At 34.6% G+C, this 27,194-nt stretch overlaps 1 protein-coding gene across 1 annotated transcript in view; it reads left to right on the top strand.

Moving 5' to 3' along the window:
* The window catches only part of LOC150075288 (gamma-tubulin complex component 5-like), a 110,728-nt gene that overhangs the window by 51,602 nt on the left and 31,932 nt on the right, over positions 1-27,194 (top strand). The window contains exons 4-9 of the mRNA XM_090388433.1: positions 708-804; positions 11,797-11,882; positions 16,946-17,271; positions 19,698-19,787; positions 19,979-20,072; positions 25,222-25,432. Coding sequence (XP_090244559.1) covers positions 708-804; positions 11,797-11,882; positions 16,946-17,271; positions 19,698-19,787; positions 19,979-20,072; positions 25,222-25,432 — 904 coding nt within the window. The remainder of the gene's footprint in view (positions 1-707; positions 805-11,796; positions 11,883-16,945; positions 17,272-19,697; positions 19,788-19,978; positions 20,073-25,221; positions 25,433-27,194) is intronic.

Raw genomic sequence — 27,194 nt, 5'->3', positions numbered from 1 at the left:
AAAAGAAACAGAACTTTTTCTGAAGAATTTTATTTTTAAGATAAACAATAAAAGAAAGAGTTTAAACCAGTTAACAACCTCATATGTAGGAACATTTTTCAAAGAAATAAAATTGTAAATATTAGAGAACATTAAATTAAAAAAAAATATATAAGAAATATTGATCAAACTGATGGCCTATTATGTAAAAAGTGTAGTTTTTAAAAGAACATGTTTAATTTTAAACTTTAAAATTAAACGTGTAAACTTTAAAAACTTTTTTAAATTAAAAAAATAATTTTAAACTTTAAAATTGAAGGTGTAAACTTTAAAAACTTTTTTAAATTAAAAAAATTAATTTTAAACTTTAAAATTTAAATTACAATTTAATAAAAAATTAATTTTGTTATATCTTCAGAGTATATAACGCAAAAAAATGAAGTACAACTTTTATATTACAACTTGTAGCAGATAATTTGTTGTGTGTGGCTCATGAGTGCTCACAAAGATTTCCGTGTGGCCTACCAGCAAAAAAAGGTTCACCACTGCCTAAGGCCACACAACCACTATCCAAATACTTTAGAGAATGTAATATATGTGTGTTTTTCATGAATAGCACTAGATTATTCTAAGTAATCTTCTTTAGTTATCTGATTATAACTAAAAAACAAAATATATCTTGAAGGGTGTTTTAGATTTTTTTTATGCGGTTTTCCCTTTCTTCACAGAAGGAAACAGCTTACTCAGTTTTGTCTCTTCTGATACTCTTATGCAACTCGCCAACAAACACTGATTATAGCACAGAAGAAGACCAAGAAGATGAATGTGAGCTTTGTTATTTTGATAAGATAATCTTATCTAGTTTTAATCTTATCTGTTCACTTGTAAAGAATGCATTTGTTTGATGTGTTACTAGCAGCAAAGTGATGAAGAATCTTAGCATTGCATAGGATGCCTGGAAAAGTATGAATTAAACTTGTGTATCTTGAAAGGCTACAATTGTCCTATAATACTGTTATGTAAGTGAATCACAGTTTCTTGACTTTTATACAAGGACCTAGGGGAGAAATACTACTACCCCACCATACCTTGTTGTAAATGAATTGGAAGGGATGTGAAATGAGCCTGAAGTGTATCAGCCATAAAGCATATACGCTGAGTGATCACTGAATTATGACCACCCCTATAAAAACTGAATGCGATCCATTGACCACGTGAGTTACGAGAGTGTGGAGTTAGTCGACCTACATAGCATAGATAAGGTGTCAGTAGGTAGTAAAATTCTGAGCGTGATGGGTAAAAGGAAGGATTTATCGGACTTTGATAAAGGATGGATTGTGGTGCTCGACGAGCTGATGCCTCAATTTCCCAAATGGCTGAACTGGTGGGGTGTTCGAGAGCTGCCGTAGTTAAAGTGTACCAGGACGCATCAAAATGGTCAAACAATGACCCGATGGCAAAACTGAAAAGGTCAGCAAAAAGTTGATGTTAGAGGTGAGCGCTGGGTCCGAAGACTCATACAGGTGAACAGGTGCAGCACTGTTGAAGAGTTGACTACCCAATGCAACATGCGCCAACCCAGCACAATATCTGGCATGACCATGTGCCGCACGCTCGCACGTATGGGCTATACCAGCAGATGACTCCTACGGCATCCTCTCCTAACCAGGGTTCATCAGTGTAAAAGACTCGCCTAGTGCAAAGAGCATGCAAGTTGGACTTTAGAAGACTGGAAGGTGTGCTGGTCGGATGAGTCACGTTATTTACTCCACACTGTGGATGGTTGTGTACAGATTTAGTGTCAACAACATGAGGCTCTTGATCCATCATGCATGGTATCAAAAGTGCAGGCTGGTGGAGGTGGTTGTATGGTGTGGGAAATGTTTCACTGTCAGGAACTTGGACCACTGGTGCATGTGGAACAACGTATCAGTGGTCTCTGCTATCGTCAACTGCTTGCTGACTGTGTACACCCTGCTATGTTACACTTTTTCCCGAATGGCGATAGTATCTTCCAAGATGAAAATGCGCCACGCCATCGGGCACTTGATGTGCAGGAATGGTTTGAGGAACACAGTCCTGGCTTCCAGCATATCGATTGGCCTCTGAACTCCCCCAATATCAATCCCATAGAGTACTTGTGGGACACTATGGAAAGGCATATCAGGCATTTGGATACATCAATAACCTCCATACCTGCATTGCTGACTGCATTACACACAGCTTGGTTAGCCATACCTCCTGAACGCTTCCAACATCTTGTTGAATCAGTGCTATGTCGGATAGCTGCTGTACTGAGGGCAAAAGGAGGACCTACAAAGTATTGGGTAGGTGTGTTTCAATAATAATTCAATGATCACTCAGTGTACATTCATGTCAGCAGCAAGACATGGGGGAGTAGTATGTTTTTACAGAAAGATATAGCGAGTAGTAGTATTTTTCCCCTTGCACCTTTGCATAAGGGAAAAAATACTACTAATCTTTATTAGTGAAGAGAACTGTGCTTCACTTGCATAACAATATCAGAAGGTGATGAAAAAAAATTTATTTCATACTGATTCACTTAGGTTGTTGATTCATATCCTGTCTGATTCATTTACAGTAAGGTATGAATGGGATTATTATTTCTCTCTATACCCTTGTATAAAAGCCAGAAACTGTGATTCACTTAAATAACAGAATAGAGTGATGAAAGAAAGTTTATTTCATATTAATTCATAGAGTAGTATTTCTCTCCTATACTCTTGTTTGCTAAGGATGAAGTCATTGCTGTAGGTCAGAAGATCAAGAAGTACTCACCCTAAATCATTAATGATCTCTTGGACTGTATGTGCTGTATACACCCCTGCAGTCATGCGATATTAGTAGTAGTACGTCTCAGTGTTTTCTTTGAATTGAGTCTTTATATTCTTTTGAAGTGTGTGATATGATGTTGCGTTTACAGTATCTTCAAGTCTTTTTAAAATGCATAAGAATGATATCACAGTCACTCACTATTATGTTCTTGTCTGACAGCACAACCTTAAACTTCTTTCTTGCTGGCTGAACCAGGATGGTTGCATTACATTGCATTGTCGACATTTAGATTTGGATTGAAAGTGGTGGACCCACGATTCATATCCAGTGACAATCCTGTTCAGCTTGTCATCGGTCTCCACCTCATATACATGGAACATCTTGAGGGAGGCATTCTAATGCATGGGACTTGTTTATGTTCTCACTTCCTTCCCTGAGAATCTATCAAGCAGACACTTTTCCAAATTTGAGGTGATTATGCAATAGGCTTACCATTGGAACATCCCACATCATCTGTTAAAAATAATCAATCTTTGCCCATCTTTGGCTTTGGGTCATTAATTTTACTAGGACCATGGCTACATTGCTTGCAGTTTCAACCAGACATCCTGACCAGACATTGACCTGAAGTATTGAACGTCCTTGTAAAAATTTTTCAATAGAAGAAAAAGTAGTTATAAGTTTGCTGTACTTCTCAGGAATCATTGATTTTGGTACGGAGGATGTCTAGTCTGTTTGCTACAGGTGGCACAGGAAAAGATATTTTTCATGTCAATATGAGTGTTATGAGATTTTTGTTCATTCTTTTGAGGCTTTAATTTGATTTGTGCTACTTCTATCATTTTTACTAACTTTTAGCCCTTTTTACACAGATTCCACAGAAATGCAAGCCTCATCACAATCAAGTAGTTGGTTCAACTCATTTGGTCATTTTGTTCCTTTCCTTTTTTTTTCAATTTTTAAAAAGATTTTGCATTATTCAACACATTATGAGTAATCAAGTCTTTTTTGTTCTCATCAACTAACATTAATATAGAAGTTTTCAAATATTTCTCTGATGCTAGCTTTGCACTTGATATATCAAAATATTATAAAAATGTTCTTAAGATGATTTACATAAACTTTGCATAATGTATGCATACTATACCTCACCTTTATGTTATGTAAGAGTTTATAAAATAAAACTGTTTTTCTTAGTGGACCCCACTGACAACTAAGTACCAGTTTATTCAACCAGCATGATTAAGGATTAGTGAAAGTGCATTAATTTTGTGTAATTAAATGAAACTTGTGTAGTTAATGAATATATTTTCCAACGGCATTTCAAAACAACACTCCAGTTTTAATTGAATATATTTACTAAAATATATGACATATATCAACGTGTCTCTGAACTCACAGGTTTTAAGAGAGTGAACATAATGTGAAAATGCTTTAAACATGTACACTATCTTCATCCAGACTGTTCTGCAGTTGTGTTTGTAGATTTCCAATTACTACAGCTACAGTTAGATGCTGTTAGAATTGTGCATGGATTATTTATGTAAACTGTTTCTTCTTAAGAAGAAACAGTATCTTTAAGTACCCCATAAGAAGTACAGGGTTGTTAAAATTAAAGTATCCCTATGTAGAGGGCTCTGAAGCAAGTTCTAAGGCTCGCACTGAAGAGAAATTTGGATAACAGGTACAATAAAGAATGCACTTGCCATTTATTGAAAAAAAAATTAGTTACAAAATTTGTCATTATATGGTGGGTTATGATTATGCAAATAACGTAAGTTATTTGCATAATCGTAAGTTATTTGCATAATCGTAAGTTATTTCCACAGTTCCACTACTCAGCTCTACTGTACTGTATAAAAGCAAAGCAGTCTCTTCAAAATCATACAGTAGATGTTTGCCTGCACTACAGCAGCAATGCCAACAACATTGCAGGAAAAGGCACTATTAGTGAAGCTGTACTATCAGAACAGCAACAATGCAGCTGTGGCTGTCAGAGAATTCCAGCGTCAGAAGTGCATAAGGCCTACGTAGACTTATGACTGTTTGCTGTCTGCAAGTTATTTGAAGCGACAGGACATCTTGGTGTTCAACCAGGTAGAGGTCGAAAATGAGTGGACTCCTCTCGTGTTGAAGATGTGGCTATGGCTGTCATGGATTTATCCAGTCAATCTCCATGTGGTAGCGCAAGTGTGCCAGCTGTTTCTCGTGAAGTGGACATGCTGTATTCCAATCTAAGACTAGTATTGCGTCAGGTGTTGTGGTACTATCCTTATAAGGTGCACATGCAACAGCAGCTAAAGCATGGTGATGCGGTTATTTGTTTCTCGTACGCACTTCAGTTTCTGGCACGAATGACAGTGGATATCACTTGGCCATGGAACATCCTTTGGAGTGATGAAGCCCACTTCTGCTTAAATGGACAAGCGAATATGCACAACTGTCGCATCTGGGCAACAGAAAACCCTCGAGTTATCCAAGAGATCCCATCGCATTCTTCAAAAGCGACAGTGTGGTGAGGATTTATGGCCACATTCGTGATTGGGCCATATTTTCTTGGACAGGTAATACCAACTGGACCCCACACCTGTTCCGTCACTGGACAGTGATATTATGAAATGTTGGCAAATTTCGCAATACTGGAGCTGCAACAACGTAGGTGCCTTCAGGATACCATATTCAAGCAAGATGGTGTGCCACCCCACATCCATCGTTGTGTCCAAAGATTGCTAAGGCAACACTTTACAGACAAACGGGTCATCAGCCGTTGTTTCCAGACATCTTGACCAGCTCGGTCACTGGACCTCACCCCCATGCAACTTCTGGTTGTGAAGAACCAGGCATATCGGGAAGGATGTCAAACTCTGTGGATCTGAAGGACAGCATTAGACATCATGTGCTGGCTATTCCAGTTGACATGTTACATTCTACTGTAGAAAATGCTGTTCTTTGAATGGAAACTGCTGTTGACCAAAATGAAGGACACATTGAACAATTGTAGCGCTGTTCAAGTGATTTGTATTGCCACAGCACCATATAGTGACAAATTTTGTAAATAATTTTTTTTTTTCCAATAAATGCAGAGTGCATTCTTTATTGTACCTGTTGTCCAAATTTCTCTTCAGTATGAGCCTTAGAACTCGCTCCAGAGCCCACTACATAAGGATACTTTAATTTTAACAACCCTGTACATTTGTTGTTTCCTTTCATTTGATTTGTGCTTGCTAATTTTAATGGTTATAACGTAAGATCACTCATCGGTGAAGACAGGATATTAGAGCTGGAAAAGGAATTAGAAAATGTGAATTGGAATATCATCGGTTTGGCTGAAACAAGAAGAAATGAATCACTTATAAGTTTATCAAGTGGAAATCTGCTGTACACCAATGGAAACAGTGAAAGGAGTGAAGGTGAAGTTGGGTTTCTGGTCCATAAAGATTTTAAAAACAACATTTTGGAATTCAAAAGTACATCACCAAGGGTGTCAAGACTAATACTCAAGATTTCTAAGAGGTACAAGCTAAAGATTATAATGATATATGCACCAACATCGAGCCATGATGATGAAGAGGTTGAAGAAATGTACAACAAAATTCAGAGTCTTCTAGATGAGCAGAGAACCCACTACACTATTATTATGGGGGACTTCAATGCTAAGGTTGGAAAAAGACAAAACAGCACAGAAAGGGGAACTATAGGAAATTTTGGAATTGGTGAAAGAAATGAAAGAGATGAAAGACTTGTGGAATTTGCAGAATCTCAAGGACTGTCAGTAACGAACACTTTTTTCAAGAAAAGGGTGAACAGAAAGTGGACATGGAAGAGTCCAAATGGATTAACTACTAATGAAATCGACTTCATCCTCACTAACAGAAGATATATTGTGAATGATGTTACTGTCCTGACTAAGGTAAATGTTGGAAGTGATCACAGAATGGTAAGATGTACACTTGATATAGATGTAGGAAAAGAAAGGAAAAAGCTGACTCCAGTAAATAATACAAAGGTCTTTGAGATAACAGAAGAGGAGAAAAAGCAGTATGTACTGGAACTTAAGAACAAGTTTGAGCTTCTGCAGACTGCTCAGGACCAAGATATCGACGAGGAATATTACAACTTTCTGAAAGTGATAAAGCCCAAGAAACCTATAGGGAAAAAGAAATCCAAAGAAGAAAAAAATTAGTCAAGAAACACTTGTCGTGATGAACTGAAGACGACAAACGAAGAGCAAGAAAAACACTGACAGGGAAAAAATTGAGTATACTGAGTTATGCAAAGCCATTAGAAAGAGACTCAGAGAGGACATAAGAAGATTTAACACAAAAGTAGAACAAGCATTAAGGGAAAACAAAGGATTTAAATCAGCAACCATGAGCAGTAATACAGAAAGACAAATGATACTGAAACTGAAGAATCGCAATGGTGTACTTATAAACAGCAGAGAAGGCATAATTCAAATAGCAGAAGACTACTATAGAGAATTATACAAGGAGCAGGGGAATGATGCCAGCAGTGGGGAAGATGGATTGCAAAGTAGCAACACATACGACATACTCTATATTCTTCCTGATGAAGTAGAACATGCATTGAAGAAAATGAAGAATCAGAAAGCCCCGGGGGAAGATGAAGTTACTGTAGAGTTGTTAAAATTGGGAGGAAGAGACATAACACAAAAACTGGCAAGGCTCTTCACAAAGTGCATTAGAAAAGGTGTGACGCCTAAGCAGTGGAATAATGCAATCATAGTTTTGCTGCATAAGAAAGGAGATAAATCAGAAAATGGAAATTATAGACCAATTAGCTTGTTATCCCACATCTACAAGTTGTTCACAAGGGTCATTACTAACAGATTAGAAAGAATATTTGATGAGAATCAACCGAAAGAGCAAGCTGGCTTTAGGACAGGATTCTCAACTATGGATCACCTTCATGTAATATCACAGCTAATGGAGAAAGCAAATGAATATAAAACACCATTATGCCTGGCATTTGTGGATTATGAAAAGGCATTTGACTCCATACAGCATAAGGCAATGTTTCGGGCACTGGAAAGACAAGGCATAGATACTACATATATTATGATTTTGAAGAAAATATATGAGAGTGCTACATCCTTTATTAGACTAGACAAAGACAGTAGCAAATTTAAAATCGAGAAAGGAGTTCAACAAGGAGACACAATATCTCCGAAGCTGTTTACTGCTGCCCTTGAGGAAGCTTTCAGAAGATTAGACTGGTCGCAGAAAGGAGTCAATGTGAACGGAGAGTACCTAAACCATTTACGATTTGCAGATGACATTGTGGTCATAAGCCACGATCCCAAAGAATTAGAGGAAAATCTTAATCAGTTATGCACAGTTAGTAAGGATTTTGGACTAAAGATGAATATGGCTAAAACAAAAGTAATGATGAACAAGTATGCCACGGAAAGGGAAATAATGATTGAAGGAGCAGTAATTGAAAAGGTGGAGTCATATACTTATCTGGGACAAGTTATTAGCTGTAATAATGATAAATGGCTGGAAGTCAAGAGAAGAATAAATTTTGGATGGATAGCATTCAGGAAATATAGTCACATACTGAAGAGCAATATCCCAGTTTGTCTGAAACGTAAAATAATGAATCAATGTATACTCCCCACCATGACTTATGGAAGTGAAACTTGGGCACTCACCAAAAGAATCGAAGAGAAGCTAAGAACTACACAGCGAAGAATGGAACGAATTATATTGGGAATCAGACTGTTAGATAAAAAGAGAAACACATGGATTAGGCAGCAAACTCAAGTAAAGGACATTCTTATCAAAACTAAAGAACTAAAATGGTCTTGGGCAGGACACATAGCTCGAAGACATGATGACAGATGGACTAAGAAAATAATAGAATGGTACCCAAGAGGAGCTATAAGAAAACCTGGAAGACAAAGGCGGAGATGGATAGATGAAATTCATGAGTTTTTGAGTAGTAAATGGATGGCCAGTGCTCAAAACAGAAGGAACTGGAAAGTTGCTGGAGAGGCCTTCATCCTGCAGTGGATTGAAAATGGCTGATGATGATGATGAAATAATAAAATAAAAATTGAAATATTAATAATTAAAATAAGAATTGGATAATAAAAATTGAAATGCAACATACATTTCATGAATCTTCTTTGATTTAATAAAATAAAAAAAGAGTTACATGCACCTTCCATCATAGTATGTAATGCACTTTATTTACTTTTCCTCGATTTTAATAACAGTTGATATATAACATGTACTTTTCATTTCTTTTGTGATTAATCTAATTAAGCAAATTGTAATAATTTGTGATTTATATATTTAATAAACTGATAGAAAAGAGCAATGAGTTTCATGTGTGCAAACCAAGAACATTTCTTTTCTGTGCATGTGCCATATTGCCCATGCATTTTTCTTGTCACACAGCAACAGATGTAATATTCAGTACAGTAGGGCCCCACTCATATGGTGGGTTAAGTCCTTCCAGACCCTTGGCAAAAACCGAAAATTGCTGAAATGTGAAGCACAGCCTTTTTTTTTTTCACTTGCAAATGCATATAAAAGCCTAATAACGTTAATGTTTACACTATGACATGCTGTAAACAGACGATAAAATGGTCCCTGATGCCCTTCTTGGACCTGGTTTGATGAGTGCATCATGCTGAAAAAGCGGAACAAGCAGTGGATATAATTGAAAACTGCCATATTAGCAGAACACTGAAAAGCAGGGCCCTGCTGTACTTCAGCTGTAATGTGCAGTATGTGGATAGCCTATGTGATATATGTATGAAAAAAAAAATAATAATAAATAAATAAATTGAATTTCTATTTGTCGAATTTTAATTACATTTGGGATGGCTTGCCAGATCTGTCTAAAAGAGATAAATATAAAATATCATGAAAATCCCTTTACTGAGAATCATTTTTACATTTGGATAAACTGACTGTCTGATTTTAATGAAATTTTGGATGACAACAAATCTTTCTAAAAAACCTAATTACGCTAAACCCTTGCACAATAACTGTAATCTGTTCTTTAATGATTGTCATTATGTGGATTGGCTTATCTTCCTTCAGAAGATCTCTTGCTTAATTGGGTTTGATCGTGGAATTTTTAGTTTTAGAAATTAAATTTTTGAAAGGAGAACCTCCTTCCATAAGAGCCTTGGTTGTTGGTAAGGGTCCAAAGTTTTCTATTGGCCTGCCTTCCTCTCTTTCATCAGCATCTTCCTGTTGTAGGACACGGCCTTGTCAATAAAATTATGTACTTGAAGCTCAGTGAAGTTTGCATAGTGAAGGATAACTTCTAATAAACTTCTTCACAGCTTCCCACTAGCCTTAAAAATTGAGTGATTTGTGAAGTTGTCTTTTGTGTATCCCCTTTGAATATCATCTTCCTCCTCTCCATATTTGATGAGACCTTCAGTTCTCAGCTCCTTAGAATGAGACTAAACAAGCTCCCGAGCATTCACCTCCAATTTCATGAATTGATCAGGTTTGGCAATTTCCCTGGAAACTGCTTCCTTGTGGTCTTCCTCTGGGGCTTTGTTGAAGTACATCTGGATTTCTGACCAGAGTGGTCTCCATTACTTTTTTTATAATGTTCCTCCTGATTTGTAATAAAAATTGAAATTCAACACATATACCACAGATTGTCTGTGATTAATACAATATAGTGTTATTTATGTTTAGTAAATTGTTTGGATAATATGATATGTATGAAAGAAAAGAAAGAAAGAAATCGTAATTGCCTGATTTCTCTTTGTCAGATTTTAATGAAATTAGGGTGGCTTGACAACTTTCTAAAATAGTCAAATATAAAATTTCATGAGAATCTATTCTTTGGGAGCTAGCTGTTTCATGAACAGGTCAGACATATTGAAGATATCAGGCACTTTATGCATTTAAAAAGGCACCTAAAATTTGGCACTGTACAGCAAATGCTTTAGTTTTCCTCCTTCATATAAAAATAAACAGCTACACTCACACACTTATGTTCATTCATTCATTTTCATTGTTTTCTTTTTCAACACAGTACCTATCACAGTCACATATTAAAATAGGTTTTCTGTTTTGAGATTGACTATATTTACCATATCTTAAAACACAATACGAAACATAATGTAATTGTTATTCACCTAAATTATAAAGTAAAACTGATATACAAAAGATATAGAATGTAGTTATTTTAACTAAGTCCTTTTTAGTAATAGTTCTAAGTTTTTTTTTTTTCTAATTCCTTTTAAATTATTTTTTTTTCTAATTCCTTTTGAATGATTTTTTTTTTCTTATTCTAATAGCTCATATATATTCTTTTTTTTTATTTATTTTTTTTATTTTTACAGATCTGGTGCATACAATTTATATAAACAATATATTTGCTTAGTGACACTACTAGCATACCATGCTATTATGGAAAAGGCTTGTGTTTCAGTTCCATTAAGACAGAAGAGTCATATAGAAGGGATTTCTTTGGGTGGGCTCTTTTCACATAGTGGTCAAGTTATTCAGTCTAAAGTGACAGTTTTTCATGAAAACTTTTGTCATTCTGCAAAATAGGCAAACTGAACCATAGAGTATGGGCAATTTACATATAATTTTCTAATGCCTCATTGTTCTATTGCTTTGTTATAAGAGCAAAACAACAGCCCCAAGGATATATTCAATAATACTTTTAATCCTCCTCTCTAGCAATGAAATTCCTCTTTAATTGCTACATTCAGTTTTATTTCCTTTTTTGTATATTTGGTGCAGTTAATGCTTTGCTCCAATCTTTGTAAACTTGTCCTTTGGAAAACAGTTTTTGCTCCAGCTTTCAGCATTTCAAGTCTAATTTCACTTACTATTGCTACTTTTTCATACTTGATATTTTTCATTGTCTTTTGAACCTCAACAATAGAGATGGTATCCATGATTTCCTCCATTTCAATCTCTTCTTTCTGATCCTACTTTAGTTTTGATTTCTTACATCATTTTTCATTGCTAAAACCAAATAAAAATTGAGTTGCAATTTTAATTCTAGCAACCTCAGAAGCAGAGGAGCAGTTTGACTGGGCAGGATATCTTTTAGAAGGAGAGCAGAAATATTCTCTACTTAGTGATGAAGAGGTTAGATTTTTTTGAATAATATGGAATTGAAAAATTTTTTATCAGTACTTTATAAACTATATTTATTTTTAACAAAATTAAAATAATCAGTTTCTGCTTCTAGATTTTGCCTGATGAGATATATTGTGAGCTGGAGCTTAAAGCAGAAATGTCTATAGTTTTGAAGCATGATTGAAAAAGATCTGTGATATACTGGCCACTGTGATCTGTGCAAGAAAGCACCCAGTTAGTGCCAAAATCAGTTCACCAGCAATGGGGAACTGGACAGGAACTATCAGGCTTTCAAAAGGGGTATGATTTTTGTTTTGTGCATTTGGCATTTCATAGGGATAAAATAGGTACTGTCATCTTGAAGGTACCCATATGGAAAGGGGGTTACCTTCAAGATGACAGTATAGTGATCTGCTGTGCTGAATGTGTGAAAGAGTGGTTTGAGGAACATGAGGATGAAAAATAAAATTGTACTTTGGGTTTCACTAAAAAATAATGCTAGGCATTTTTTAAAAAATAAATTTTTACAGATGAAAGAAGGAAGTTTCTATGCTTAAGCTTTTCAGCTTCTAGTTATAAGATTTCAAATCATTCTGGAATATAGTGAAACTGCAGTCGGTCATCAGAATAATATTGTCTTGCTACTTCAGACTCATTTTAGTCCTGAAAGGTAACACCTGAGGATTGTTGATAAGGAGGTTATTGGTGGTGAATTGAAAAAGAGGCTTAAAAGACAAAAAAGTGGCAGGACTAATCTTTTACTGGCAGAGACATGTGCTCTGCCAGTAAACATGTGGAAACATGCTCATGTTTCAGTAAACCTATTCAAATGGAAAGAGATGAAAAATAACATACATATATTGAATGCCTCTGCTAATTTTTGGGCTAAGATTTTTTCCCTCAGTAAATTGTCCAGGAAAAAACTACAGAGCACATTTATTTGGAAACCCTTGTAAGATACAAGATTCTTCACTTCATAGGTAATAACAAGACAGAAAAAAAAAATTAATATAATAAAAAGGATAAATAATTGCTCAGTTGAGTATACAATAAAAATTATTACATGAAGATTTAGAATTTAAAATAGTATCTATTTTAGGATAAACAAGAATGCGGATATACATTTTGATCTGTTTTTACAGATTATGACACTAATTTCTGTAGCATCAATGGAGAACAGCTGTTCAATTTAAAATAAACTAAGCATTCTATATTCATTCTGAATACAGAATGACATGGCAGGAGAAGGAATATTAAGAAGGGCCTGGGTCAGACAATGCAACCAAGGCACCAACGTTAACTGAAGGAACTGACTATCCTCTCCTCCCCCAGGATAGCTGGTACAATAGCCTCTCCCGTATCACCCCACCTGTTAAATAAATCCATAGTTGACCCTGGAAGAGCTATACCAAGTGGCTCTACACCAGATGGTATACTCCTATAAGCACAACTCCACAACAGCCTCTTTGTGGTCACTGTCTCTTCAGCTGTAAAGAGGAATAGACCAGAGTTCTCCCACCAGGAAAAGGTGAAAATGTTAAGTCTACAGGAACTTTTAATTTTATTCATTTTTCACAGGAAAATGATCTGGATAAAGAAATCAAATCATTGACTGTTGGTTTTACTTAAAATTTTATCCTAAATTATTAATACATGTATAGCTTCACCAAAATTACAATAAATTTTAAAAATCTTCAGGTTTCAATTTTATTATAAGATCAGTCAAGCAATATAGTTGGAGAAGGATGTTACATAGTGGTTTTCCATTACATCAAGTTTCTGTAATGACCACTCTTATACCACATGAATATTAAGATAGTTTATTTAGCTACTAACTAAATCCCTATACACTAATGTAGCATTTCAGGAACCTTGCTGCAACCCATCCACAGGCCACACATAGGTTGTTTTCAATAACAGAAAGAAAGAAAGAATAAACCAAATTACTATTATGTTAATACAGTCCATTCCAGTTATTTGGGACACATCGTGACTAGTGCATTTTGCCCCAATTATCCGAAGTTTCACGTAAATAGTTAAAAATACAATGTACCCTTCCTTTACAATTGGTTCACTGTACAATCAAATCACATTACGATAGAGTCACCATGGTAAAGTACCGTTCACTATACAATGTGCAGTAAGCGCCGGTCATTGTGATCACGTTTGTGAATTGAATTTTAATTCTATTAAACAGAGATTCTAATTAGCGAAAATAGGAAGAATATTATCCACAGGCTATAAAAGCAAAGATATATTAAGCACAAATTTACCCTTTATTACCTTACCAATTAAAAAATTAAATGATATGTGAAAATCGGAAGAATATACGTGATAATCGGAATAATTAATATGTACTGTAATATGTACATATGAACTAGTTGACATTTCTGTTCACTGACATTTATGGGTGGGGGTTAAAATTTAAAACATTAAAAAGATAAGCAATCAATAACAAAGAATACAGCACACACAAATTGCAAGTAACACAATATGTGCAAGTGAAAACAGAGTAACGAGTTACAAAGCTTTAAAAATAGGAATGAAGAGAAGATCTGAAAATTAATTTTTTTATATGATTGGAGATTTCGTGGAAGTGTAAAAACATTTCACCATAATAACCCACAGAATTCCAGCTATCGGTGTTATCGCAAATTCAGTAAGATCGAGTTTACTGTCCGTTTATGACAGATTTCACTAACAGAAAAGCCCAATAAACTGGTGACTGCTAATTGTTTTTGTTTTATGGTTGTGACCCCCAGAATTTCGACCGAACCACGTGGTACTGTCAGAGACAATCGTAGGGTAATCTCCAGTGCTGCGGTCTCCTGGCCCGATTAAACGGCATGCTGTCCCAATTAAGCGAAGTAAACCCTGGCTATTTTCTCAATGGTTTCTGTTTTTTTTAAGATTTGCCCCAAATAAACGGCTGCCCCGATTAACCGGTGGCCCAAATACCCGGAATCCACTGTATTAATATAATGTATCTTCTAAATGATAATTACAATTTATATATTATGTTTAATACATTTCATATTATTAGTTTCACCTGTTTACAATTTAAGTAATATAAGTACAAGGGAAAATAAAAGAGATTAAATTAAAGTAACCAAAATTTCTTACGTGTTTCCAGCCTCCTGGTTGCCGAATGTCTCAATTCTGACTGTGTATTCTGTCAAGAGGTGCCATCAACAGCTTATTTATACATGAGGTTTCTGATCAATTGTCCAACAGCAGGATGCCAGATAGGATATCCTGGATCCAGTGATTTTTTGATGAATTGTTGCCTTGAGGTGGATGAATCTATAACTCATCCTCAGATCCTCTGTGGGTTTGTGCTGGCTAGTTCTGGAGATGGTGGGGAGGAGAGGGTGGTTGAGATTAGGTAACAGTCAACAATGATTTGATTTGTTTTTCCAGATCACCTTCTTATGAAAAATTAATAAAGTGAAAAATTCTTTGACTAACATTTTCTTCTTTTCCTGGTGGGAGAGCTCTGGTCTATTCCTCTCTACAGCTGAAGAAACAGTGGCCACAAAGGATTGTTGTGGAGCTCTGCTTATAGGAGATACACCATCTGCTCTAGAGCCACACAGTATAGCTCTTCCAGGGTCATCTGTGGATTTATTTAACAGGTGGGGTGGCAAGGGAGAGACTGTTGGAACAATTAACTGCTGTTTGAAGTGGATATCCAATGTCATAAGTCTGAATCTGCCATTTCTAACCAAATAGCTTGTGGGTACCCTATACCAGTTATTTTGGGGTTGGGAAATAGTGAGCTCCTGCTGTTAACGTTGGAGCCTTGGTTGCATTGTTTGGCCTAGGCCTCCTTGATATTCCTCCTTCTGCCATGTCATTCTGTATTCAGAATGAATATAGAATGCTTAGTTTATTACCATGCTTAGTTTATTTTAGATTGAACAGCTGTCCTCCATTGATGCTACAGAAATCAGTGTCGTAATCTGTAAAAACAGATCAAAATGTATATCTATATTTCTTGTTTTTCTCAAAATTTTAACCTAAATTGTTAACATATCTGTAGTTGCACCAAAATTCTAAATCTTTTGTGTAATAAATTTTATTGTGAGCTCAACTGATCAGTTATTTATCCTTTTTATTATATTAAATATTTTTTCTGCCTTGTTATTACCTATGTAGTGAAGTATCTTTTTACCAGTAATTTATATCTGCATGTTACCTACCCTGCCCTTAGCACATATATCAGATGCCATATTAGAATTCAGTAAAGTAGCTCTCTTCATCCTAGAGTAAATTATCCTAGTCATTTAATCATCCTAGTTATGTATGCATGGTAACAAAAATATCCTTTGTTAACCCTATCATAAGTTTCTTGTTATTTTCCTCATAATACTTTACAGACTCTGATCCCATTTTATTTTGCTGAGAAACTTAGGGCAACTTTTATAAGAAAATTATAGCAATTAATTTTGTAGTGAATTGACTGGGAAAGTCTAGAAGCCATATATCAGATCTAGCTCTCTTGAGAAAGTATGAAACTACGAACTGGGTATTGTTGAGCCAAATCTATAAGTGTGTGCACATACATCTTAGTTCCAAGGCTATGAAACTTAGGCCTGAAACTTTATGTACTAAAGGAAACCTAGGGGTGTGTGCTAATGTATTATTTTTTGAAATTTATTCAAATAATACACAGGTACATTATTTTGTACCTGTGTTGTACATTATTGACCATGTATTGTAAGAAAGACAAATGCATTTTCTTCATAAATGAAACAGATTATATTTTACATTTAATAGCATGAAGTGTATAAATATTTTATGTCTAATATGTTATCTTTATAAATTAAAAAGAAAGCTTTAAATTTGTTTGCTTGGAAAATTTGTGATGTTAATCTTGCTATATTAATTGATATCATTAAAAGGTTATTATGACTAATGGACAAATATTTATTATCATTTTGATTTTGAAAGGAATGTGAGAGGTGAAGCCATAAGCCTAAGATAACAACAGAAAAATCTTTTTTCAAAGTATTTTTTTATTATTTATATATTTTTAAATGTTTTATTTTTTTAATTTTTTTTTTTTGAAGGACTCTTCTGATGACAGTTCTGAAGAAATAGTTAATGAAATTGAAGTAGAAGAAGAGGCAAAAACAGAAGATAGGAAGTCATCTCATAAAGAAAACCGGCTACCTTCTAACAGGGATGATTCAGGAATAGTTATTAGTCCAGATAGCAGCACTGGTTTAGCTCTTTCTCAGCAAATTGGGCAAAGTAAAGTTGATTCAATTCATCAATCCACTGGCCAGTCATGGCTGGAGCAGAATATCATTGAACCATACTGGAACATACAATTCGGAAAAAAGCCATATGAACCTCCTAGTAAAACTTTATCTGCTAATCTTGTAAAAGAATGGCAAGTATATTTCATATCTTCTTGCCTCTCTCTCATTTAATTCATTCATTCAGTGCAACTGTTAGGTAGGACACTTCTCAGAAGTGTCTTTTTATCTAAAGTGACCACTTTAAGAAATATTTTGTTAGAAGAGCTGGTTTAGGTAATAAACTTTTAAATTCCGTATACTCAGGCTTTCAATATAAGACCTGCCCTTCTTTTGTTTGTGTACCAGTAGCAACAACACACAATATCAATTTTTCTATAAAGAAAAATTGATATTGTGTGAAAATTAAATTGATATTGGTATTATATGAAAAATCAAAAATTGATTTTTCTATAAAGAAAAATTTCATGTTTGCAGTGAGGTGAGTAAAAATATTCTCAGCTTGAAATTCTCAGTATTGAAAGTGTTGAGGATCTTCTTTGACCAAGACAAGCATATCATATCATGACACCAGAAGTCATAATGGCAGTGGAAGAACTCATACAAGGAAACTGCCACATTGCTCTTGGAGGAATTGCCATAGTGTACAAGATTAATGTTGGTTTAGTGCATACTGTCATTAGCAAGGAGTTACACTTTTAAAAAGCATGTGCTTGATGGTTTCCTCAGTATTTAACACTATAACTGAAAGTAAGTCTACATCATGTGTGTTCCATATGCTTCTTTGATGGTACTTGTGTGAAGGAGAGACATCTTAGAATGCACAGTGATGGGAGACGAATTGGGTGAACTCTGACATGTGAGAAAGCAAAATGCACAATTAAGAGTAGCTCCATGCAGGCTCACCTCAGTTGAAGAAAGTCTGTTTCCAAGCATCAACTGGGAAAGTGTTACTCACAATATTCTGAGATTACAAAGAAGTGATTCTGGAAAATTATCTGGAGAGAGAGAGAGAGAAAAGAAACAATGATGAGTGACAAATACTCTGCATTTCTGAACTAATTAAATCCAGCAGTTTGAAAGAAACATCATGGATTGTGGTCCTCAAGTGTGTGTGTGTGTGTGTGTGTGTACACGCAGCATTGATAACACCCATTCTATCATTAATCAAATACAGGAGATGAAGTTTAAGATATTGTACTCCAACTTGCATATTCACTGGACTTAGCTCCTTGTGGTTATCACCTTTTTTTGGCCACTAAGAGGACATCACTTCTCATCAGTTGAAGAGGTCAAGATGATGTTGCATGAATGGTTTCAGCATCGATCACTAAACTTTCTCTCTGCGGAATCCAGGTATTATGCAGCATCGGAAGAAGTGTATCAAACATAATGGTGACTACGTTGAAGATTGACATGTGTAGTTTCCTTGTTGTTTGTGAAATACAACACTTTTATAGAGCTTTTGTGATTTTAACCTGAATTACAGTTGTATGTTTTATCTACATAGCCTTTATCCTCATAATTTTCCCTTAAAGTTGATTAACTTGAACCATTTTCTGTTGTATCTATCTTCAAAAATCCATTCAGGGGTTGTGTCCTCCTTCCACTCATACCATTAAATTCCTTGAACAAAGCATACAAGAATGATGACCATTTATTACATCTTTCAGTTTAAATCAGAATCAGACATGTCAAAGCAATTCTGCAGTATCAACTCTGTCAATTTCAGTGTGAAAACTTACCAGAAGCTAGAAGAAAGAAAGAATTGATGTATAGTAGTCTTTGGTTGGGAAATTGACAAGTGCAGAAGAAAACTTAAAATTATCTGAAGTCATGCTTGTTATTTTAACAATTCTCATAGCAGTGTTGAGTGTTAGAGGATATTCATCTAGGTAAAAAAAACAGAAACCCAGTTCAGATATCTTTCTAATGAAACTGCTGTCTAGACTTAACAGCCAAGTCTAGACAGCAGTTATATTGTTATAAACAAATCTTTAACTCAACATTTCTGAAGAGGGCAAAGTCTGCAGCAGTATCTTCCTTGAAGCAGTTGCAATCAATTATGTCTAACAGATAGTCCAAATAGAAATTCACAGACAATAAAATACTAGTTTTACTAATGATCGAAAGCATACTGTTTAAGCAAAGGCATACTGTATTTGCTGTATCGATCCTTTAGCTGTACCTTAACATAAACCCTACTCTTAATATAGCAGTCCTACAATTATATTTTTAATATGAAATGCATATGTTGTCAGTGAAGTTTAAAGCCTGGATTTTAAAAACTCTGCTTTTTTTTGGGATAAAAATTACTGTCTTTTTTTCTGAAAGTCAAAGATTAGCAGCTATGTGAAACCTTTTCTACACAGTGCAGAACAGCAGCAGCAGTGTAGCCACTGCTAATTGCAAGGGCAATTTTAAAGAGAAATTAGCCATTGGGACCATGTATATTTCCTAATTTTTAACCTATATACATTTGAAAGGCATCACATTTAGTGTTAGTTTCCATGTACTGAATAGTATTCTTATATTTTTTTTAATTTCATTTTTTAAATAGGGAACTCTACTTAGAAAATTCTGGAAAAATATTTGTTCGAGGAAAAGGTATAACACTTACTGAAAGACAAGTTATTAGAGAAGTACTCTGGTATGTATTCTTAGAGAAGTGTAAAAATTAGAAAAAAGAAATATATTACTAGTGAATTCCAATTATAATATTTGTGAAATCTTTTAAGATGCATTTTTAAATTTTTACTATAGGTTGTTTTGATCATTTGTTATAATCATTATTTTTAATTTGAGGTAATTCTTAATAGCATTTTTCCTCCCTTTCAACAGGATGGTAAGGGGAGTAAAGAACCTGTTCTTATTTCAGTGGCAAGGAAACTGTTTCACTGTGAGGGATGATGTGCAGATGTCCCATGTTACTCAAGTAAGTCATTAATTAAAATTTTTTTTTAGCAAAAGCTTATTTCCCAGTACTCACCTCTTAAAATCATTATTATTGTTTAAATTCCATAGAAAATAAAAGTGAAAGTGAAAAAATTAACTAAATGAGTAAGAATAAGATCGTGCCCTGGGGAAGAAGAAGTGCACTGCTTTTTCCCTGGTTGTTTATAAAATTCCATAAAAAGGAAATACAATGAAAAGGAAATAACCAATTTTCTTTCTGCACAGTTTTATGAATGACAACCAGTAAAAAAGCAGTGCACTTCTTCCCCAGGGCATGATCTTATTCATACTCATTTAGTTAATTTTTTCAATTTTACTTTTATTTCCTATGGATTTTAAGAGATGAGTTCTGGGAAATAAGCTTTTGCTGAAAAATTTTAATGAGTTAACAGACAGTACTTTGAGCCTTAGCTATAAAATTATACAACTGTAAGTTCTTAACGTGTGTTATTAAATTTGTATAAAAAATGGCACAAAACAGTTTTTATTCACTTAGGAATTTTGCTGTTTTGGCATATTAATCAATAATTTTCAGTAAATTAAAGATTTTCTTTTTCTTCTATGTTTGGTGATGAGCAAACTTTCACTGCTGCAAGTAAACATATGTTTTTGAAAACTCATGAGAGAACAGACTTTGGTATCCAACAATCACTCAAAAAAAAGAAGTGCTGCTTTTAAACAAATGATACTTTGCATATAAAGTTATCTACAAGTGTTGTTTGTGGAACTTTCAACTGATGTAAGAATTTATTTACAGCAGAAGGCAGCTCTCAATTTGTTATATTTAGTTGAAAAGACAGATAATAAATGAATTCAATGATTTACAGTTGTAGGGGGCAGTATATTATAATGCAGCACAGTACATATGACAAATGTCCTAGTTTTTTTATGTGCCTAGGATCCAACATATTTAAAACTGTAGTAGGTTTGTTGGAAGTTAGCTCATGTTTTTTGGCTTCCACTATTAAAATTTCTGAATTAAGCCCTGTACAAATTGTTGATCTATACAACCATATAAACTTCTCTTCCCATATCTGAAATGTGCCCTGCAGCCTCCTTACAAATTCACATCTTTGTACAAAAGATTGTAATTAAGTTATTAGTGACCTTGCTCTCACTAATTTATTAAACTCCACTTCACTCATTGTTGTATAGATATTCTAGACACTTCTGCAAGCACTTTTCATATGAATTGGTATCTGTAGTTCTACTACTTGTTACCAAACATTATAATACAGTTGTGTCAGTCACCTCTGTTCTAACCATTCTGAACCATTCATAGTTCAACTCCAAACTTACCAACCATCCCTTTCTTTCTTCATTCACCCTATCTACTTCCATTCTTTGAAACTACCTTCCCTTATATGTATTTTCTGAAAATTACAACCTGGAAATTTAAGTCTCATGTTAACAAGTTTCTTCTGGTTTCTCACCTCTAGCAGGACTTCCATATATGAGTGGATTTGTCAACCACATAGAAAGGCCCTGGTTTGAATACCATCAACAGCACTCGGAACTTATGGAGCTCCAAGTCATTACCTTTGCAGGTTATTTCCATTAAGAGATAACTACAATTTAAACCACTGTTACACCACGATAATTACCATTATAAAGAGCATCAAGTTCCGGAAACTGAGTCCTTTGATCACAGGCACAACCTTCTTATTGGTTGTCAGGTTGTCCAGCCATGTAAGAGAAGGAGATGGTATTATTTGAGGGTGATTGATTGGTTTATAATTATAAACCCTGAGTAAAAAAAAATAATAATAAAACAAGGAGGAAATGTTTTTTTTATTTTAAATTTATATTCTGTTGCCAAATGGTACAGCAGGTTGCCAGCTGGTACAGTTCTAAAATGGTATTTACAGGCCACCCATTAAATAGTCCACCAGACTAGGAGGCATCTGGATCAGCTAGTGTATAATCTCACTGACTCTACACTTCCAGATAGTGATTGTAGGGAGTCCAAGTAGTGTGTATGTGGGGGCATTGTCAAGGCTGCATTATATCAAGGAGCTGAGTATATTCTTGCTGTGTGTACGCCATATCCAAAAATTTCATTATTTCATGTATGTCCTCCCCACATTTTCTTACTACTGAATACATCATGAATAGTCAAATTAATAGAACAAAACTTATCTGTGAAAAGATCTAAAATTCTCCCAAACACTTCTTTCATTTTACAAATATATGTGATTTCAGTTCCAATCTCACTGATGTCCATTTCCACTTAGTCTGCCATCTGATATTGTTTGTTGATACTTAGTAATTTGGAATCTCCTCTTTTTGATCTTCTCTGGCTTAAAATTTCTCTTCCCCATTCTATCATCTCTATCATTCTCCCAACTCCACTAATCACTTGGAATTCTGACTTTCTTTCTTTCTTTGAAACTTTGGAATATTGTTCCACATCTGTGGTGGTGTCCCATTACCGCTCTCAGGCTTCTAGATTCCAAAAGTGGGCAGTTAGGTTAATTAATGACTGATCTCTTACAAGTCTCTCTACTCACTGTCTCATAGTTCTCACTGTTCTGTTTCTACTGCCTGCCTTTTCTATAGATACTTCCAGGGGCACTGTTCTTATGAATTTGTTTCTATAATTCCTCAACTCACAAACCAGTACAAACACATGCCACACCCAGTCAGCATCCTTACACTGTCCAACTTTCAAACTCAAAGAACCGACTTTTCCTTTTCCTTATTTATTCCTTCAACTTCCATTTTCTGGAAAATCTACTTTCACACATATTTATTGAAAATTACAGTCTACAGAAATTCAAGTCTAATGTCAACAAGTATCTCCTTTCATCTTCTCAATCTTCAACCCACGCATGGTACTAAGTACTATATGATTCTAATGTCTTTTGTTTCTGGGGGTTTCATTAAAAAAAAAAAGTAGCATAGCCCTAATGCATCTATATCTCTACCCATATTTCTGTTTATTGTCTTTTCTTTAATTTTTCTTATATATGTGGCTTCTTTAATTTTTGTTTTAGTAATCTCCCCTCCCTCTAAATAATTTCAAAATGTTTTTTACAAATTTTTTTATATGCTCCTGCTCTTTTAATGTAGAAAATTAAAAATAAGATTTAAAAATGAAATTAAAAAATATAAATATGTGTAGTGATATTGATGCATTATGGATTTATCTATTTGAGAACATAATATAAAAATAAAAAATTTATTTCATCCTTTTTTCTTTTTTAACTTGGGTGAGGGGGGGGGGGGTTAAAGGGTCAGTTGCCCTCTTATGATGTTATCTCCTTTCTCTTACTTGCCTGGACATCCTGACCACTGACAGGAGTTGTGCATGTGGTTGAGGGACCAGTATAGGTTCTGGAGTGTGATGCTCTTTATTGTCAATTGAGTTGTTCTAGTCTCTGATGCAGATGTCAGGCTTTTCTTGAGGTTTTGATCCATATGCAGTTTATAGATACAATACATTTATACCATATAAATAGAAGAGTATTAGTTCAAGACTTGAATTTCAGTTTATCATTTAAAAAAAATTAACCTTTTTTTATTTGATATTTGCATTCTAAAACCAAAATATGTTCTATCATAATCCAGTCTGATGTTCTCATGCATTTTCTGCTGTACATGTGCAGCTTTTTGTAATTAATACTGGTTTACAAACTGTAATATTTATAATAAAAGAGTGAGCGAGTTCACAAATGGCAAAAACATAGAACTTTCTTAACTTTTTAGAACAAATGTTAAATTCTCTGTTAGATAAACTAATTATTTTGATGTTGTTATTATTATATCTAGCCATATTGGTGCAAGGAAGCCTGAGGCTTTTGCTGCACCAGCCAAAAAAAAAAAAAAAAAAAATTCTGCATTACCCTGAGAGACAGAGAGGAACAAGAGTAAAAGTAGAAGGGAATCACCAAGAAAGAGAAGAATGATGATATCCAGCTCAGGAACCTAGGTGTAATCATTAATTTTAAGGAGTTTCTTTTAAAATTCTTTTTTTGGGTTCTGCTCTTTCAATTCTGTTTATAGAGGATTATTTCATAACTTTGTCTTTAAGTGCTTATGCCCAAAGTCATTTCTGGTGAAAAATATCATGTGATTGTGAAGTTAATCATTGCGTGAATTTTGAAAATAAGTGAACAAGTATATAATTGTTGAAAGTGACCAGTGCATTTTCTTGCATATATACTTCAGTTGAGTGTCCACGATGAAGAAATGCAGTTGAAGAAAAGTGCATTATTGAAATGGACAGCCCGGTCCTGGTATTAGTACTGAAGGATTTCCATGTCTTTTCTTTTCCATTTCCATTTCTCAAATAAGGGTATGGAGAACTTTACACAGGAAAGCATGAATCCATATCATGTAGAGTGCATTTGGCACGTGAAACACAGGACTATGTCCAACAGCTGGAATTTTGTAGTTTACTTATGATATAGTAAATAACACTCACAACTCACAGTTGTGGTCAGAAGTGATTCCCCATGGGTTACCTATGGAAAGTAATATTGAGCACTGAATTTGTATAAATATGTGGTGTGGTCACGATCAGCTGATTGGACCATTTATCTAGGGTTATCTTGCCCGTGATTCTTAGCTGTAGTTTTTACAGAATGAACTGGAAGATATGTTACATGTAACTTTGGAAATACACTTGTATGTGTACTTCCACATGGCAAGCTCTTCCTCAGATTAGCCTTTATATGGCTGCAAGGACTTCCATTATCTTTTTAAACTTCAGAAACAGGGAGCAAGGCTACTCTCAAAACTTCAGGCTAATACTCCCCCACTGAGTTACCTCGTGTAAATTTTTTAATCCCCAAATAAAATTCACTTATGGTTATTTATATGGTTTTGTGTTTTTTTTTTTTTTTTAGCTCTGCCTTTTTATTTGTCCCATTATATGATTATTAGCTACTATGAATTCTAGTCCATAATATATTTTGAAGGAGACAGATTTAAAATATATTTAAAAAATTGGATTATAGATGTTATTTTTGTGAAATTAGATTATCATAAAAAAATTTTATGCTTTAATCATTAGTGGAGTCTGTATTTCATATTTAAAAACTAAACATTTAAAGTGCTTAATGTTTGTTCATTAATTATATTTTTAATGGGAGAGATAAGTTTTGTTTCCTTGTAATGTATTACAGAATACTTTAGCTTCCTTGTTGAGAAAATTTGCTGCTTATGGAACCATTGTAGCTCGTTTTCGTGAATTTATACATTCTACAACAGCTAGTGTTCAAACAAGTGGTGCAGTATCTAGTCAGACTTATCAGGCATATGCATCTAGTCTCCTTTGCACCTTAGATACATTTTCACAAGTAGTTTCAAAGGTGGAGAAACAAGTGATTCAACAAGGTATGAGTTTAATTTTTTTTAACTTTTCCTTTGAAAATTGTTATGTATAAATATATCTACTAAGATTAAGCATGACATAGCCAAGTGGTCAGGAGTGAGAGTGCAGTGCACTCTTTGAGTCAATTCAGGCTGTTAAATATGATTAATGATTTTATTCACGATTTATTGTAAACTCTTGTGATCTGATGGTTGTGCTGGAGTATAAACAAAAACAACATGATTATATAGGATGTTATTATTAGATTTTTGCACTGGCTTTAATTATTGACAGCTTCTTGGCATTGAGAAATGCATGGATAATTCACTGTGATCTTTTAGTTAAATTGAGGTACAAATGCAATGATTATGAAATGTGGTTTTCTTATGCTCTGAGAATTAAACAAGAAGTAATGTATACAAAACAACATGGGTATAGAGCAGCTGAAAGACATTTTGAACAACATCAAAACGAACATAGATAGAAAATAAATTTTGCCAGACCAATCACTGTAAGAATAGAATTTATGTTTATCAAAATAATCATGTTTTGACAAAAGGAATAGCAGTGATTTTGGCGAAGCTACATATTGATACCAAGAAAGTCATGAAAAAGAATGACTGAAGCATAGACACACCATAGGGTGATTCAAAAGACATGAAACTCATAGTATATTTTCAATTTTATTTAATAATTATAGTAGAGAATTTGCAATAAATGTTAAGAATCCTTCTTCCTAAATGTAAGCACAAACTTCTTTCACTGTTTAATGAGACTTACTAGAGGAATCAAAAAGTTTTTTCCCTTGACCAAGGTTGAGATTTGGAATATAATTATTCCTTGTCTATGTAGTCGCCACCCAAAGTGACACTTTTTTTCCATCTTTTGTGTCACTTCTTTATACCATTTTTGTAGGTCTCACTTTGCTCTTGAACCCATGCTTTTTGTTGCAAAAATTACCTCTGCATTGCAAAAAAAAAAAAAAAAAAAAAAAATTCAGCTGCAGAAAGAAGAAGAAGTCAGAAGGTGCCAAGTCAGTGGAATGATGCAGGTGTAACAAGATATGAAGTCCTAACTTCTGGGCAAGATCAGTGGTTGCAACAGCAGTGTGTGGGCTAATGTATTGTTGTGAAGCAACAGCTCATCTTTGCTGTGCATTGCACATCACGTTTCCTTAATTGCTTCATGTAATTGCTTAAGTAAGTTATAGTAATGTGCATTGATGGTAGTACCCTTCTCCATGTAATCTTTGAGAATAATGTTCATCTTATCCCAGAAAACTGACAGCAACACCTTCTCTGCAAATGGTTATTCTTTGGCCTTTTTGGGAATTGGTGATGATGGATGTTTCCATTGTTTTGAAATCTGTTTTGTTTCTGGGACAAAATGATGTATCCATGATTCATCCATAGTCATCAATTGGAAAAAAAAAATGAGTCGGGATTGCTGTCATGCATGGAAATTAATTCAGCAGAGCAGGCCTGCCTTTTTCTTTCTCAAGACGTGAGCCAGCAAAGACTCCATCATACTGAAATCTTATTCATATTCAAATCATTGTGAATTATGCTCTCTACTGATCCATAACTTATCCCAGTCTCAGCAACTATCTTTTTAATTGTTATCCAGCAGTCATCGAGGATCAGCTGTTTAATTTTCTCCATAAATTCAGCAGTGTGAGATAGCCACCCACTTCTTTCCTCATCGTGGATGCTCTCCCGGCTACACTTGAACCGTCTCCACCAATATTCTACAATGTCATACAATGGACAGATATCCCATACACCG

Source organism: Mastigoproctus giganteus, chromosome 14, assembly GCF_048544385.1.
Source record: "Mastigoproctus giganteus isolate SK-2022 chromosome 14, ASM4854438v1, whole genome shotgun sequence".
Classification (NCBI taxonomy): Eukaryota; Metazoa; Arthropoda; class Arachnida; order Uropygi; family Thelyphonidae; genus Mastigoproctus; species Mastigoproctus giganteus.
Note: the sequence above shows the minus strand (reverse complement) of the source record. Positions and strands in the feature narration are given on the sequence as shown.